A 15,960-nucleotide genomic window follows, 5' to 3' on the forward strand; every position below is an offset into this window, starting at 1 on the left:
GAAATTTACCCCCTTGCAAATGAGAGAGTTGGCTCTCTGGAGATCTGAACAATATGGAACCATTCTAGGGAATAAGGCTGGGCGGACCTGAAGGGCTAGGCACTCTTGACCAGGTCTGAGGCCTCTTATGTATAGCTCTATTCTCAGTCATTGAGATTAGCCTGTGTGACACCAAACAACCAGATGAAAGTAGAAAAAGTTAGTCATTTGCCTTTTTCAAGTAAGGTGATGTTTGGTATCATTTGACTAAAACATCTGGGTGATTAGACGCTTTCCCCAGCCCCTAAGTTTCCACTTACGGTGATATGGCCCAAATCACTTCTCTGCATTTAAGTTCCTTGTTATGTATTTGGCCCATGTAGCTACAATAAGTTTTTATTTATTGAAGAGAGAAAAGTATCTGGCCTTTCCTTAAGTATGCAGTTTACCTGACGTTTGGAAGATACTTCCTGTCCTTGTGTGAAGCATTTCATGCCCCTGAGGACTTGCTTAGTAACACTTCTTATTGGCAGGGCAGCCACAAGTTTTACTGGTCACTTCACAGGGACTTCAGCTGACTCTTCAAGACAGACATTTTTCTAGCTTGTGGAGATCGCTAGGAGACTTACTGTGTATAACAGTTTCTCTTAGTAGGAGGGTCCAGAGGAATGTTCCAGCCCAATTAGCCAAGGTGCATTTAGACTGTGGCTGACACTTAAATTTAGTAGCATTAGCTTACTGGATATATCAGGTGCATCTTTATGGCCATAATTACCTGAAAATAGTTCTGCTCCAACTGTGGTAACTCCCAATTACTTTGTTCTATCATTAAAACTGGTAAGTTTCTTTTTGTAACTTAGGTGTGAAAAACCAGAAACTTGAAGACCCTGGTAAGACATTTTCATAAACTCTAGGGGCTTACATTTGTAAGACAGCTTCCTGAGGGTGGGAGTAGGTGGGCATGGTAAGGAAAAGTGGGAAGAAGGCAGAACCCACATTAGCTTACTAGTTTGGTATATAAGAGACGCTCCTGAGTTCCAGATATCCTTCTTTATAAGGACGACCCAGCAGCTCTGTCTGTCTCCTATCTAACAATCCATAGGTCATTCCAGCGGAGCAGTTAGAGACATGACATAAGAAACTAGTTCTAGAGAATTTACTATCTTCTGCTTTAGGCTAGCTGTTACATGGATAGAGGAAGGTGTCACTAATTATTCCACAAACTCTGTAACCTAGGGTATTCATCAGGAGCATAAAAAATGGCATTTTTTCCTAAATTAAAATGATTTTATATATGTATATATATTTCTGTTTCTAGCAATCTGAGTAACAAATGCTATTAGCTATATCCGTCTGATTATTTAGTATATTCCAAAGTATGACTCATTCCCCAATTTTTTTTGTCTTTCTTAAAAATGATATTCTTCAAGGGTGCTGGGACAGAAACACTCTCATAAATTACTGGTGAGATTATAAGTTGGAACTTTTCTGGAGGACAATTTCAATAGTATGTATCACTAGCCTTAAAAACGTCCATACCTTTTAACCTAGCTATAACACTTTTAGATATTTGTCCTAAGGGAATAAACATAAAAATTTGTGTACAAAATATGTACAGAAATGTTTATGCAGTGTTATGGTAGCCAAAATTTATAAATAACCTTAGTATCCAACAGTTGGGTATTGTTAAATAAATTATATCCATACTATGAAACACTCACCAATTTAAAAACCATGTTTTTGAAAAATATCTAAAGATATGAGAAAGTACTTATAATACAGTGACAATAAAAAAAGGATAAAAACAAACTCTACTCAGTACTCTGTAATGGCCTATATGGGAAAAGAATCTAAAAAAGAGTGGATATATGTATATATATATAACAGATTCACTTTGCTCTACACCTGAAACTAGAACATTGTAAATCAACTATACTCCAATAAAAATCTTTTAAAAGATAGGATAAAAACAGCATATGGAGTATACTATCAAATTTATTTTAAAATGTCAAACGGTACAAACTTCCAGTTATAAGATAAATAAGTACAGGGGATGTAATGTGCCACATGACTATAGTTAACAGCTGTGTGGTGTATTTGAAAGCTGTTAAGAGAATAGATCCTACGAGTTCTCATCACAAGGAAAAAAAAACATTTTTTCCTTTTTTTTTTTTTTTTGGTATCTGTATGAGATGCCGGATGTTAATTAAACTTATTGTGGTAATCCTGTCACAATATATGTAACTCAAGTCATTATGCTGTATACCATAAACTTATACAGTGTTTTATGTCAATTATATCTCAATAAAACTGAGAAAAATAGTAAAAAATGTATATGAGCATGTACATATATATATATATATATATATATATATATATATATAGCAAAGAGACAGGAAATATACCAAAATATTAAGACTGAATAGCTCTGATATCTGGGATTATGAAAGTTTCATTTTTAAAAATAAATCATGACAAATGTAGGTCAGAGTCTAAAAAAAAGTCAACAAGAGATACTTTGCTTAATCTAGGAGAGTGCCTGGATCACTAGCCATAGTTCTCACAGTAAGTTAGGCACCAGTGGGTTAAATCTCTTTCCCTTTTCCCCCAAACTCTAACAGCTTTGAGAGTGGGTCATCTCTCAAAGCTTTTAGAGTTTTCCACTGTAAATAGCTATATAAATATAAGGTTAAATTTTCAAGCTTACTGCGTTTATCACTAAATGTTTCCTATTCTCATCTTCAGGAATGAAAAGCCAGGAGTCCACAGTCTTACCTGGTAAGTGATCTTCTACTTACTCTCAGAGACTAGCTACAAGATTAGAAGGAGGCATGAGGACTCCTAGAACTAAGGACGTTACTGGACATGGAGAGTTTGAGGAATAAGTTAAGTCAAAACAGAGGGACTCTAATTATTGAGAGATTATTATGTTCCATGCAGTAATGTACTGAACAGTTTTATAATGTATCACCTTTAATCACCACTTACTACAAACCTACAAGGTATTTCTTTTGCGTAAATAAGGAAATGAAGGTCAGAGGGATTAAGCCTGCGCAATCACAGAGTTAATAACTATAATGACAATAGAGCTAAACCAAGCAGAGTCTTAGACCCAGTACTATTTCATTTAAAAACCGACGTACTGGGACTGACTGCCTTATGAAGATAAGGTTGGTCAGATAATGAAGTTCTTGAACTCCACCATAAGGAGTCTGGGCTTTGTCCAGTTAGAGAATGAAGAGCAATTGAAAGGTGTTTTTGTTGTTACTGTTTTCTTTTTCCTTTTTTTGGGAGGGGAGTGGGATTGAAGATGGGGGAGGTATAGACCAAAGGGAGCATTAACAATGCAAGATAGTTGATTAACACTAACCAATATTCATTTCTGTCTTCAGGTGTGAAGAGCCAAGAAGCCACCCAAATACCTGGTAAGACAGCTTTGTTTACTTTCTTGGCCAAAGTATGAGAAGAGAAGGATCCCCCCGTGTATTAAAGAGAATATTGTCATGAGATTATTATTCATTACTATTTCGCTTACTGCCGCCTACCAGTCATTCTACAAAGATTTAGCTGGGGAAGAGAGTAGAAAAGTACCTTTCCTCCCTAGTGTTCATGCCTTCCTGGAGCAGGAAAGTTAGCTCTGCTGGGGGCATGGCTGAGGGCAAGGCTGCTGGGACCTGGATGCATGCAGTCCAGCCTTAGATTCTATAGCTAAAGGTACTCAAAAGAAACTTCAACTTCATGCAAAAGCTAACTGTTAGCTTTGGCTAATAACATCTCAGCATCTAGGATCGCCAGGTAACTAAGCATAGTACTCTCCTGGCATAGAGGCAGACTTAATGAGGCACCATGGCAGAAGGCTCCTCTGAGTTTGGCATGGATTTGCACAGTGAGGGTTCATGTAGCCAGAACTTTTAAGTAAAAAGCCAGAAACTACAGTGCAGTGGGACCTTTGGTGCTTGTATCTCTTGAGTTCATGAGACGAGGAGTTTGGAAATTGTACTCACTGGAACAAACTGCAAGTCACTGAAAATTTCTTTCTCACGTAGGAATGAAAACTCCAGAACCTTTTTCACTACCTGGTAAGCAATGCTAGGCATGCTGGAGAGGAAGCTGCCAATCCGGGGAGCATAGATATAATTGTCACCATTAGATACGCAAGGGAGGCTAAGTACTTTGCACAACAAGATCACGTGAGTGAGTGAAGGACTCAGGTCTCTTACCTTATGACCAAGTACCTGTTTCTTAAAACTTGTGGTTCCTCTAGTGTTTTTCCAGTATACTTATCATGACACATTTAACCTACCTTCAAGATATAACCAGGAAAGCAGGTATTTTAAAAGTATGAGGCTGTTGCTGAGGGTGGGGCCTTGAGTTTCTGTGGCCAGAGAAACTGAACAGTATGACCCCTGTCAAGTCAAAAGGGCCTCAGAACTCACGCTTACAGGGGAGGAAAAAAATGAAACGGCCCTCAAACTTAATTTTTTTCCTGAGACAAGAAGAAGTTAAAAAAAAAAAGTGGACATTATCTAATATTTTACCAGAGAGCTATGGACAATAATAAGACTTGTCTAGGCCTCAGAATTGTCGTCTTTCACAGGTGGCTAACACATGTCATGTTACCTTATAGGGATATCTGTAAGGACTATAAAAACACAAAATCTCAGGGCGCAAGCCCCTATCTAATGGTTCAATCCTGCTTCCGAGCTCATGTCGTGTTTTGCAAATAATTTGTGTTAGGTTCTGTTATTATGGAATGATCATCTGTTAAGGAAATTAGATTGTTGGCATCTGCTAAATGACATCCATCCGCACAGTACTGAGTTTGCCTCACATTGCTGCCTTTGGATAATGTGTGCTGTGTACAGAAACAGCCGTTCCCAGTTCATGATCTAAAGCACTTGGCAGACCCGGAGAGAGAGGTTCCAGCAATACTTTTATATCACCCAGATTGGAACTGTTGGACTTATTTGGCTGCGACTTTGAAGTGAACCTCTAATGACACTGATGACACACTTCGCGTGTCTACATCTCTTCAGCTCGCTGGACCTGAGTTTGCATAGTACTCTCGCTGGCACCTTAGTAGGCGCCCCGGCTGCCTGACAGGCAGCTGCTGAGCAGCATGTGGAGGGTGAACACGGTCTGGTCTGTGTGGACAGACAGACCCAACTTCATGAAGTCTCTCCTCTGCCGTTTTCCTCTGGGTAACTTTGTGTAGAGGTAACTTTATTTCACTTTTCTGCACCTCTGCTCCCATGTCTGTACAATGAAGAAAATTTGTCTTGCAAGACTGATTAAAGTCCTAATGAGATAAAAGTACCGGCAAAATGAATGGTGCTTTAAAATAGGAGTAAATGGTAGATGCCTTTATTATTATCTGAAAATCTTTTTTTTATTTGGGAATAAAAATGTTACAACCGGGTGAAAAACCTGGTAATAAATTCTTTTCTGGGGGCGGAGGCACCATGGGGTTCTGAGTCCCTTACCATAATCGTTCAGTTAGCTCCGTCTAAAGGGGGATGGGGAGAGGACACTTGAGCTGCACAGCTTCTGACACCCCAGGCTGCAAGCCAGAGGGGGAAATGTTGAGAACTCCCTTCAGTGTGTGCAGCAGACTGCTATTACGGTTCCCTGGGTCAGGCAGAGAAAAAGGCAGTTGACCTGAAACTGGGACAGTTGGCTTCCCGCTGCGCCTGTCTATTCCAGAATGGGACAGGAGGCTTCCCAGGGTGCGCAGGCTACCGTGAGAGAATCTGTGGTTACAGGAATAGCATCATCAAAGAGGTGTGTGTGAGAACCGTACAGTGTAGCACCATCCATTCTGTGCCCTTTCTATGTCCTCCAACAAATAGGCCACTCAGTTTTGCTGGGACTGTTTTGTATTGTGCCCTCTCCTAGAAAGCTGTGTGTCGTGCAGGCTTTTTAAAAAGTGGTGTCAAAACATTTACACAGGATCTCATATAATCCAATAAAAGAAATATTGTTAATACCGTTTCAGAGATGGAAACATGGAATATGGGAAGTTAAGGAACCTGTCAAAGGCTAGGATGAGACAGTCAAGACCCAAACTTTTCAAGTTTTGTTCATTTTCTGTCACATGACACTTGTCTTCCAGCTAGATGTAGTTATAGAAAATACACCTCTAACCTGGGCTCCTAGAATTGGCATTTGGCTTCAAAGCCGTCAGAATATGGCAATATTGTAATATTTCAATGCTAACACACTTGGAGTTAGAATAGCATAGTAAGTAAGAGCAGAGGGTTTGAAAGCAGGCATTGCTACCACTGATTACCTCTGTGATTTTATGCAAGTTTGGGGGAACTTCTGTATAATATGGATAACTCTACTACCTACTAGGAGTGTAACAAGTAAAGGTAGTAATGTACATAAAGCATTTGGTCAATGCGTGACACACAGTAAGCATTCAATAAATGATTAGTGTTATGGTTGTGCTTGGGAATCTGAGTTCAATATGTAGAAAAAAGACTTTTCTTTTTTAACAAAGTTTAACCTTTCTTTTAATGGAAACACACACACACACACACACACACACACACACACACACATACACACACACAGGGTAAAAAATTTCAAAGCATGCAAATGTTTAAACACTGAACCCTTCCCCCAGTCCCACCTATACCTCTAAAACTAATGCCCTGCCCCTCAGTCCCACAGGCAGAGATGACCAAATTAGCTTAATCATTTAATCACATTTTTCTCTTTGGGATAAATCTGTGTACAATGCAGTTAACTCAAAATCTGTTTATATTTTAGAAGACAAAAGTCAAGATATCGACAGTCCTGGTAAGAAATATCTCATTTCCTTAGTTGATAAATGTCTGTTTCTGCAATACAGAAAAACTGAGAAATTTATTTTCTCTCAATGAAAGGAACAAAATCTCAAGAGTTTAAAGCATCATATATAATGTATAATGTCATATCCAAATGCTTGTATGTGCAAATGGGGGGGGCAACTTGATTTTGCTTCTTAAGCACTCATTTTCAACTATGTATATAGACTGTACTTTTTCGAGCAATGGTTCTCAACTCTGCAACCCAATTCTCTCTTTTTAGAACAAATATTTTATAAAGGTATCCTGAAATAAGATTCATAAATAAGTCCCACTTGCACCATAAGAAAATCAATATAATGTCCTAACTATATAACAAAATTATATACATTTCAATATGTAAATGCCTAGATTATTCTAGATGTCATGAAGTAGATTGTATTTATTTACACAGAGAAATCTGGATTTAAGAGAGAGGACTGGAAGCTATTCTTTACAAATACAAGAAAATGAAAGTGAAGAAATACCAGGGGCACTAGAATAGAAACCAGTGTTTATTAAAACTACCCCAAAATATTTTGCATATATGTAAAACTTAGGTTCTGGGTTTGAGCATTATAAATAGGTTTTTAACATATATATGTCTAGCAGTGCATTTGAAATTTATGTGCAAGTGGGTCGATTTTTCCTTGTGCAAGACTGTCGAGAGCACTGCAGGATACTAGCCCTCTACTTCCACCCCAGTGCCGTGACAATCAAAAATATACTCTGACAAATTTCCAAACTGCTTTAGGGGGCAATGCAGCCCCCTTGAGAACCACTGCTCTCTAGTAACAAACTAATGCATGAGTGCATCTGCTTGTCCATTTTCCCCATCTGTATACATATAACTGCACGTTTATAATCATGGCAAGTAAATTTATGAGTTGAAGGTTTTTATAACATTTACTAGTTATTTCTCTTGGTTTCACTTATGTGAGGGGTGATCCCATTTGGATATTTCCAATCAGTCTTCCCTTGTACAGTCTAAACCAAAACACAGCCAGAAGTCAGATATCTGAGTTAAGGGCAGTGTGAAACAGACCATCCTGAGATGGCTGGACTCCACTGTACCTCTCTCCACTAGTTCAGGTGAAAGGGAAGCAGTTTTCTCCAGAGTAGTGTTTTATGTATAGAGGGAAAAAAATTTTTTTATCAGCTTGCAGGGCTGTTTAAAAAATGCAATTTTTTACACTGTAAAATATTACACTGTATATTGGTAGAATATGCATATGAAATATACTATCTTGAAATAGAAAAGACACAGAATTTAACTTCATTTTGCATATACAGAAAATGAAAATTTTAAATTGCCAAGAAATTCTAGAGAACTTGAACAAAAAAACTACCTTGTCTACATAGATACTAAAAAGCCTGTGAAATCTTAGATAAAACCTAGATCAGCACACCCTGATGATATATATGAAAATATAGCCCCAAATCTGTAATGAACTATATTTATTTTAAAGTTGTCCTGGTTAGAATTACTTCATGTAAAACTCAACCTGGATGTTCACATATTCAGGATATATGGTGTAGGTGGATGAAACTTGATACTAAAAATGACATGTGTCAATGACTATGTCTTCTCATTAACAGCTTCAGCTCCAGGTCCAGTTCCAGGTCCCAAAATCCATACCTCCGCATCATCTGGCAAAATGCTCCTTCCACCGTTTGGGACATTCATCATTTTAATCAGTGTTTCTGCTCTAAATCTCTGTTGCTCTGTAGTCTGATACATTCTTTTTAATTTTTGGGGGGCGGGGGCGCTGATTTATTTATTTATTAGACTCGAGTGCTTTAGTACAGAACGGTACAGAGATGTTTGTGCTTCAATACTTTCAAACACTGAGATTCTGATAATTTCAAGGTAAACAAGTTTCAAGACAGACTAGCTTTTTGATACATTCTTTATTACTTGAAATATGCTACAGGCATCCCACGGAAATCATCAAAAGGAGTGATGTATTTTTCACTTGTTGGCCAAAGTCATTCGATAAAATGAGAATTACATATTAATGTAATTAACAAATTCAGGTAGCTGACCCAGATGTCACAGAATTCATTTTTCACTTATTTCTATATTAATCTTACGATTGCAAAAAACTGTATACTTTTGATTTAATTCAATAAGACTTTAAAATTATTAGCTATAATTTCAGTAGAATTGCTAGATATTAAAATGTCAGTAATGCTCATGGTTAACCTGAATTTAATTCCTAATTAGAATTTAAAGGTGTTCTACTTATCTTTAAAGGATCAAACTTTGACTTCTATTCAAATAGTGTATTCTTTCAGTCTCTTCATTTTCCTTCTATATATGAACACCTTATATTGTTATAAACACAACAGTTTACCAAGTATTTCACATACGTAGTCCCTAACTTGAACCTCATGTTAACCCAGGAAGGCAGACAGTACTGAATGAATATGTGGGCTCAATAAGCAAGGAAAATGAGTACAGTACAGTAGTCTTTTACCCCAGGTATTGTGGTGGTTGAAAAGTAATTGATTTAGGCATGGGCTTTGGTAACTGACACTTATTTACACTGCCAGTGTTTCAAAAAAGGACTTAAGGCCACTTTCAGAGATTCAGAAAAACTACATGAAAGCTCAACTAGGTGTTTGTTAGGGGTTCAGTGTGCTTTAATTCTACCATTTACCTCTCTTCATGTTCAGAATTTTGAGTGGACTTACCACAAGAACCAGTTCACAGAACGTCTGTAAATTGTGCTGGAGAACACAACTTAGTCCAGAGGCCAGGGTTTGTCTTTTCTTCTCATTTCCACCCAAATCTAGAACTTGGTTATCAGTTGCTTGGAACACAACTCAGGTACAGACCAAGTCCAGTTATCTAACCAGCTACATGAACAAGGACCACAGGCCTTGCCTTACACATGTAGTCACCAGCAGGATCAAAACTTAGGAGGCTAACTGGGCCTGTCTTTAAAAGGCAGACCCCGCGCCCTATCTAGGGCTTGTGAAATTAGAAACCTAACATACGAGAGGACAAAAAATGAAAGGCTAGAGAAGTAAGCACGTTATGCATGATTAGCCATCTGCCCAACAGAGAATGTGGCTCAATGAGTAACAGGTCTCATCTATTAGATCACCAGCTCTTCCTACAGTGAGCGGGTGTGCAGAGGGGCAAACTCCTTCCACATTCGGCTACATGGATGAGAAAGATGAGAGGTGTTATAAGAAACAGCCCCGTGAACCTTGTTTGTGTCTCCTACACAACTGTTAGCTAGCTAGTCTGCATCCTGACAGATTCCTTCTGTGGGATCTCAGAGGGAGGCCTCTGGATGTACAGTGCATCACACTCCTTACTCCTTGCCATCCTCATAATAAACACAGTGGCACGGTTCATGGGGCTGTTTCTTTTAACACCTCTCATCATAAGACAAAGCATTACGCAGAAATGCAGAGTTAAAGCATTCCAAGAGGGGCCAAAATGATGCAGCCCAGGTGTGCAGTTTGTAGTCAGAAAAATTGTTTAAAATTATCATCTAGTTGTTGAAGAATCACTATTGCACATTATCATGTCTAATTCACATTTTCCAGTGTTTTCAGATACTAATGATGTATTAGAGAATTCTTTATCCTGGATGATATAGGAAGTAATTTTTATTTGCTGTACCCTAGTCAAAATATATCAGTACTGATATACTTTCCTTAGAGGGTAAAGTCAGACTTAAAGCCAGGTTAAAACTGAAATTCTTGAGCTGTGATTATGATTTAGTATTTGTGTGGACATGAATGGCCATTCTCCCAGAGCCAAATAAAGCACCAGACAGAATTATATAAAAGTAATTATCATCAAGAATTTATTTATAACTTTTCATCTTTTTTAGAAATAAAAAGGTTTAAAAAAAAGTTGTAAAAATGATAAAATGTAATTTTGTTATATCCTAATTGCTTAGGTGTGTTCTGTAAATTCCAAATAAGTAAAATAATATAAAAATATATTTTCAAATCTTTATAGAATGAAAAGAAAACCACATTAATCATTAAATACTCTTGGATTTTCTTTACTCCTCCCACAGATGAATTCACAAATATAAAAACTGACATACATTTACATTCTGAAGTACAAATCTCCAACAGCCAAGTAATTATACAGTTTGTTATGTGCAAAGTAGACATTTCCTATTTACTTGCTATGGAGAGCAGAGTACAGGCTCAATGGAGAATAATCATTAAACAATGATTATTTTTAAGAAGAATGCTGTTGTAAAAATATACAATAGGAAATATTTTTGGTAATTATGTACTTCTTTTTTAAAGTAATTACAGCTTTTAGATGTAAATCTTTCAAAGGCTATCTCTGAAGAGCAGTGATGTGACAGTTATTTCAGATTTGATGAATAATAATTTGTCAGGAACCTTCTCAAAAACCAAGTCAGGAGAGAGGATTGTTTTCTTTCTTTTCCCCTCCACGTGGTCAGTTTCATTCTTAAGGAAGGTCTGATATAACAAGAAAATGTATTTCACAAACCTTTAACACAAGTTTGTGAACTGTCAACTGAAGACACCACCTCTGATGTGGATGGTTTCATTCAATCCATGTTCTACCAACTTGATATCTTCTAAGTCATCTTTTATGATGCTAATCAAGTGGCTAAGGCCTTCCTGTTGTTGTTTCAAATGCTAGAAGGAATTTAAAAAATATCAATATATTTATTAAACTGCACGCTACTCACAGGAAAAAGGCTATTTTTCACTATTTTACCAGCAACACAGCACTTAGTGGCTGCTCTCATTATCTGCATGTTTAAACACTTGTACTATATGTTTTGCTAATACTTTTAAATACAGTAAAATACTACTGTAAAAAGCAATAAAATCAAATATACAATGAACAATATCTGTAACAGAAATTTTACAAAAGATGCAGAGTTTTAAAGGTTCCTTTTATCAACCTTTGATAAAAAACAAAGGTATATTAAAATAATGCAAGAAGGTACTCAAATATAGATGACTAGCAAAATAATCATTCTGAAAACTGAGGATTTCCATGTTTTGAAGTACAAACTGATGATAATAGTGATATAACTACAATTGCTAGCATTTTAAAGAGTCCTTCCCAGATGTTAAGGCAGCTTGAAGAGTTTCATGGGTATTAACTCATTTAAAATCCCTTTGAGCACACACTTTGGGAGTACCATTATTACCTCTTCTCTACAGATAAAGAAACTGAGATACAGGTAATGAGCCATGATGCTTCAATTCCAAAACAATATACTGCTTTTCATCATCTTAGGTAGGTGTTTATATTATTCCCAATTTTACTGCATAAACTCTTTTATATAGTTCTTTATTCCAATATGCTGGAATCTTTCTCAGTTAATTTTATTGTAAATATGAATATAATCAAGTGTATGTATACTTTTCGAGATCCAGAAGCCAAACTAATTTTTAGTTGCATATAATGGCAATATCTGTTGATGACATTTATAACTACCTAAAATCCTCAGGGTCATACCAACCTGCCACGCCAATTAATCCTACCTAATAGGTTCCACAAAGTTTACCATCTTAATATATTTTTTTAGACACAGCTGATGGCTGGATAGCTTTTATTAAACCGATCTATATTTATACTAATGAAACTAAGCTAGAGCAGTACGTCCCAACTTCATAGAAAGTGAGCCGTAGACAAGTGGCTGGAGGTTTCGGCTACCCCAGCCTACACCCAGGTCCCCTGAGGGCTGACAGGATCAGTAACTCTACATATTTATAATTGATATGTGGCATCATGTAAGTTGGGAATATGTGATATAGAGCAGTTACTTCTCAGACTTTGTGCATACAAATCACTCTGTGATCTTGAAAAATGTAGCTTTCGGAGTCTAGAGTACGGACTGAGCGTCTGCATTTCTAACGACCCCCCAGGTGCTGCTGCCGCTGCCCACACACGGCAGCAGGGTCTAGGGTACTTCGGTTGTCTGTATTACCTCAGAATTCATCGATGTGGGGGACAGGGGAAGAGAACGATTAACTTTCTTTTGGTGGGAAAATATACATATCATGTCCATTTTAACCATTTTATGTCCAGTCCAGCAGCACTGAGTAAATCATGTTGTGCAACAATCACTACCATCTATCTGTTGAACTTTTTCATCTTCTCAAACTGAAATTCTGTACCCATTAAACACTAGCTCCCCATTCCCCTTCCCCTCAGCCCCTGGCAACTACCATTCTACCCTCTATGAATTGGACTACTCTAGGTACCCCATATAAGTGGAATCATACAACTTTTGTCCTCTTAAACTGGCTTATTTCACATAATGTCTTCAAAATTCACCCATGTAGTGTGTGCATGTGAGAATTTCCTTCCTTTTTAAGGCTAATATTCCATTGTATATATGCCATATTTTGTTTATTCATCCACCTATGGACACTTGGATTGCTCCCACTTTGGCTACTGTGAATAACGCGTCTATGAACATGGCTATACAAATCATCTGTTTGAGTCCCTACACTCAATTCTTTTAGGTATGCACCCAGAAGCAGAATTGCTGGACTATATTGTAATTCTATGTTTAATATTTTGAGGAACCATTTTTCACAGTGGATGCATGCACCATTTTTACATTGCTGGTAGCAGTGCATGAGGGTTCCATTTTCTTCACATCCTCTAAACCCTTGTTATTTTCTGGGGTTTTTTTTTTTTTTTTTTTTTTTGGATAATAGCCATCCTAATGGATGTCAAGGGGTGAATTCACCTTTTTAAAAGGTGACTCTAGTGCAACACGTACCTGCTTGATTTCTCGTAACAGATCTGCATCTATGTAATATCTTTCTTCAGATTTGACTGCTCCAAAATGATTCTGCATCCTGATCTGGGACATCAGTTCATTCAGTCGGCCCTAAAAATAATACAGAGTTGAGGGACTTCCCTGGTGTCACGGTGGATAGGACTCGGCACTCCCAATGCAGGGGGCCCGGGTTCAATCCCTGGTCAGGGAACTAGATCCCACATGCATGCCGCAAATAAGAGTTTGCATGCCACAACTAAGGAGCCCGCCTGCTGCAACTAAGGAGCCAGCAAGCTGCAACTAAGGAGCCCGTCTGCCACACCTAAGACCCGGCACAACCAAATAAATAAATAAATAAATAAAAATACTGAGGTGAATTACAACTGCTCACAACATTTCTAAAAGAGAATGTTTTATTTTAAAAGGATAGGTACTACTCTAATTAAAGGTGCCAATTCTCCCTTTGTACATTACTTGAAACACTAATACAAGCCCAAAACATCATGATTAAGAGTCTACATTAGAAACGAAGTTTTGATTAAAAAGAACAAATACTTAATAAAAAACAAGTATACAAAATTCCTCTTTTTGAAGACCAAGTAACATTTCTCTGCAGATACACCTGAAACAAATTCTAGCTTTATGGTCTTATAAGTGCTTACCTTAAACTGAGTAGGGGCATTTAGTTCACACTGAATTGTATCTAGCTGAACTCGCAACTGCTCTTCATCAGCTTGGATAGCATACCCACTCTTCCTCTGAATTTCCTGTTTGATGAGGACCTATACAAAGAAAAGCCACCAACAACGATAGAATCATCTCTTTTCAGTTATGCAAGTAATTTTATTACACATCAATTGTTGAAAGAAATTAGCTGAATACACTAACAATAGAATCATTAACAGTTCAAGATTTGAATTATGTTTGCCCATTTTTATTAGGCAAGTTACATTAATTTGTTTCTTTTAATGACTACATAATTTTCATGCATTATTAATAAACTCAAGTGTTCTTGAGGGGCATATATTTTATTTCTAGTCTTGACACTATGAACAATGCTGTAATAAACATTTTTGTATATATATATCTTTATTTACTGGTATAGACCCCCAGGAATGAGACTGCTGGGTTTAAAAGTGTGTGTGTTCAATCTTTAGAAGCTGCTAGATTGCTTTCCCGAAGATCCTCCTGATGAGTATTAAAGAGATCATGCAAATTTTTTTAAAAACCTACATTCCCTTGAATGTATTTATTTTTTTTTGGCCGCGCCACTTGGCCTGTGGGATCGGCTAGCAGGATGTTAGTTCCCCGACCAGGGATCAAACCTGGACCCCCTGCAGTGGAAGCACAGAGTTATAACCACTGGACCACCAGGGAATTCCCCCCTTGAATGTTAAAGGACCATCTTTTAATGGTTAAGAACTACTTTGCATCTGTTCTTCTGTGAACTGCCTTTATACATTCTTTGCCCGTATTTCACTTGGGGTTTTTTAGGTCAAATTATAGGATCTCTGTGTAATACAAACACTACAACTGAAATCAGTGCTGTTTGCAAATTCAGATTTTTCTTTTTCTGAAATCACTTTACTATTGACAAATGGCTTCTGTTACCTTTTACTATACAAAATTTTCTAATTCTTACATAGTCAGTTTTGTTTTACAGTTTCTGGCTTTCTAAGAAGCTAAAAGTCTCTCCAGTCCCTAGGTTGTACATGCAGCCTCATAAATTTCTTAGAGTTAAGTCTTTAATACCCCTTATTTTTGTATATGGTGTGATACAGTGGTCTAATTTTATTTTCCAGATGGATAGCCAGTTACTCTAGCATTACTTATTAAATAAACCCACTGAATTGAAATACCACCTCTGTCATATTAAGATACGTGTGCGTCTATTTCTGGATTGTCTATTCTTTTCTATGGATCTTTACATCCAATCCTACACCAATCCCATATTGATTTGATTACAAGAGCTTTAAATAGGTTCTAAAATTGGATAAGGCAAGTCCCCTTCACTATCTTTTTTGTTCCCCCCAGCAGCTATTCTCAAAACAATTATTTATGAACTGAAAGATTTCAATTTTTTTAAAGTTGTAATTCATTTTTAAATTTTATAAAGTAGATATTGTCTTCTCATCCAAGAATATGGTTTATCTGTCTCTCTATTTGTGAAAACCTTAATTCAGATTGTATATTTTCCTCAAATTTATTCCTAAGTATTTTACAGTTTTTTCATAATAGTGAATGAAATATTTTCCTATTTCCATTAATAGTATAAAGAAACACTGATTTTTGTACATTTACCTCCTACTGAGCCATCTTGCCACATTAATTCTATAGTTTATTTCCTTGGGTTTTCTAGATATACAATCATGTCATCAGCGAAAAGAGAT

At 37.0% G+C, this 15,960-nt stretch overlaps 2 protein-coding genes across 3 annotated transcripts in view; one reads left to right on the top strand and one right to left on the bottom strand.

Annotated features, from left to right (window-relative positions):
- ART3 (ADP-ribosyltransferase 3 (inactive)) overlaps nucleotides 1–10,724 on the top strand; it is an 84,088-nt gene extending 73,364 nt beyond the window's left edge. Inside the window, 6 exon segments of the mRNA XM_067736308.1 lie at nucleotides 840–869; nucleotides 2,725–2,757; nucleotides 3,372–3,404; nucleotides 4,026–4,058; nucleotides 6,754–6,783; nucleotides 8,409–10,724. Coding sequence (XP_067592409.1) covers nucleotides 840–869; nucleotides 2,725–2,757; nucleotides 3,372–3,404; nucleotides 4,026–4,058; nucleotides 6,754–6,783; nucleotides 8,409–8,545 — 296 coding nt within the window. The 3' untranslated portion in view covers nucleotides 8,546–10,724.
- The window catches only part of NUP54 (nucleoporin 54), a 38,227-nt gene continuing 32,640 nt past the window's right edge, over nucleotides 10,374–15,960 (bottom strand). For both annotated transcript variants that reach the window (XM_067736307.1, XM_067736306.1), the window contains 3 exons: nucleotides 14,233–14,352; nucleotides 13,571–13,681; nucleotides 10,374–11,459 (listed from right to left, as the gene is read on the bottom strand). In XM_067736307.1, the coding sequence (XP_067592408.1) occupies nucleotides 11,331–11,459; nucleotides 13,571–13,681; nucleotides 14,233–14,352 (360 nt within the window). In that variant the 3' untranslated portion in view covers nucleotides 10,374–11,330. The remainder of the gene's footprint in view (nucleotides 11,460–13,570; nucleotides 13,682–14,232; nucleotides 14,353–15,960) is intronic.

The sequence above is a fragment of the Pseudorca crassidens genome, chromosome 4 (genome assembly GCF_039906515.1).
Source record: "Pseudorca crassidens isolate mPseCra1 chromosome 4, mPseCra1.hap1, whole genome shotgun sequence".
NCBI lineage: Eukaryota > Metazoa > Chordata > Mammalia > Artiodactyla > Delphinidae > Pseudorca > Pseudorca crassidens.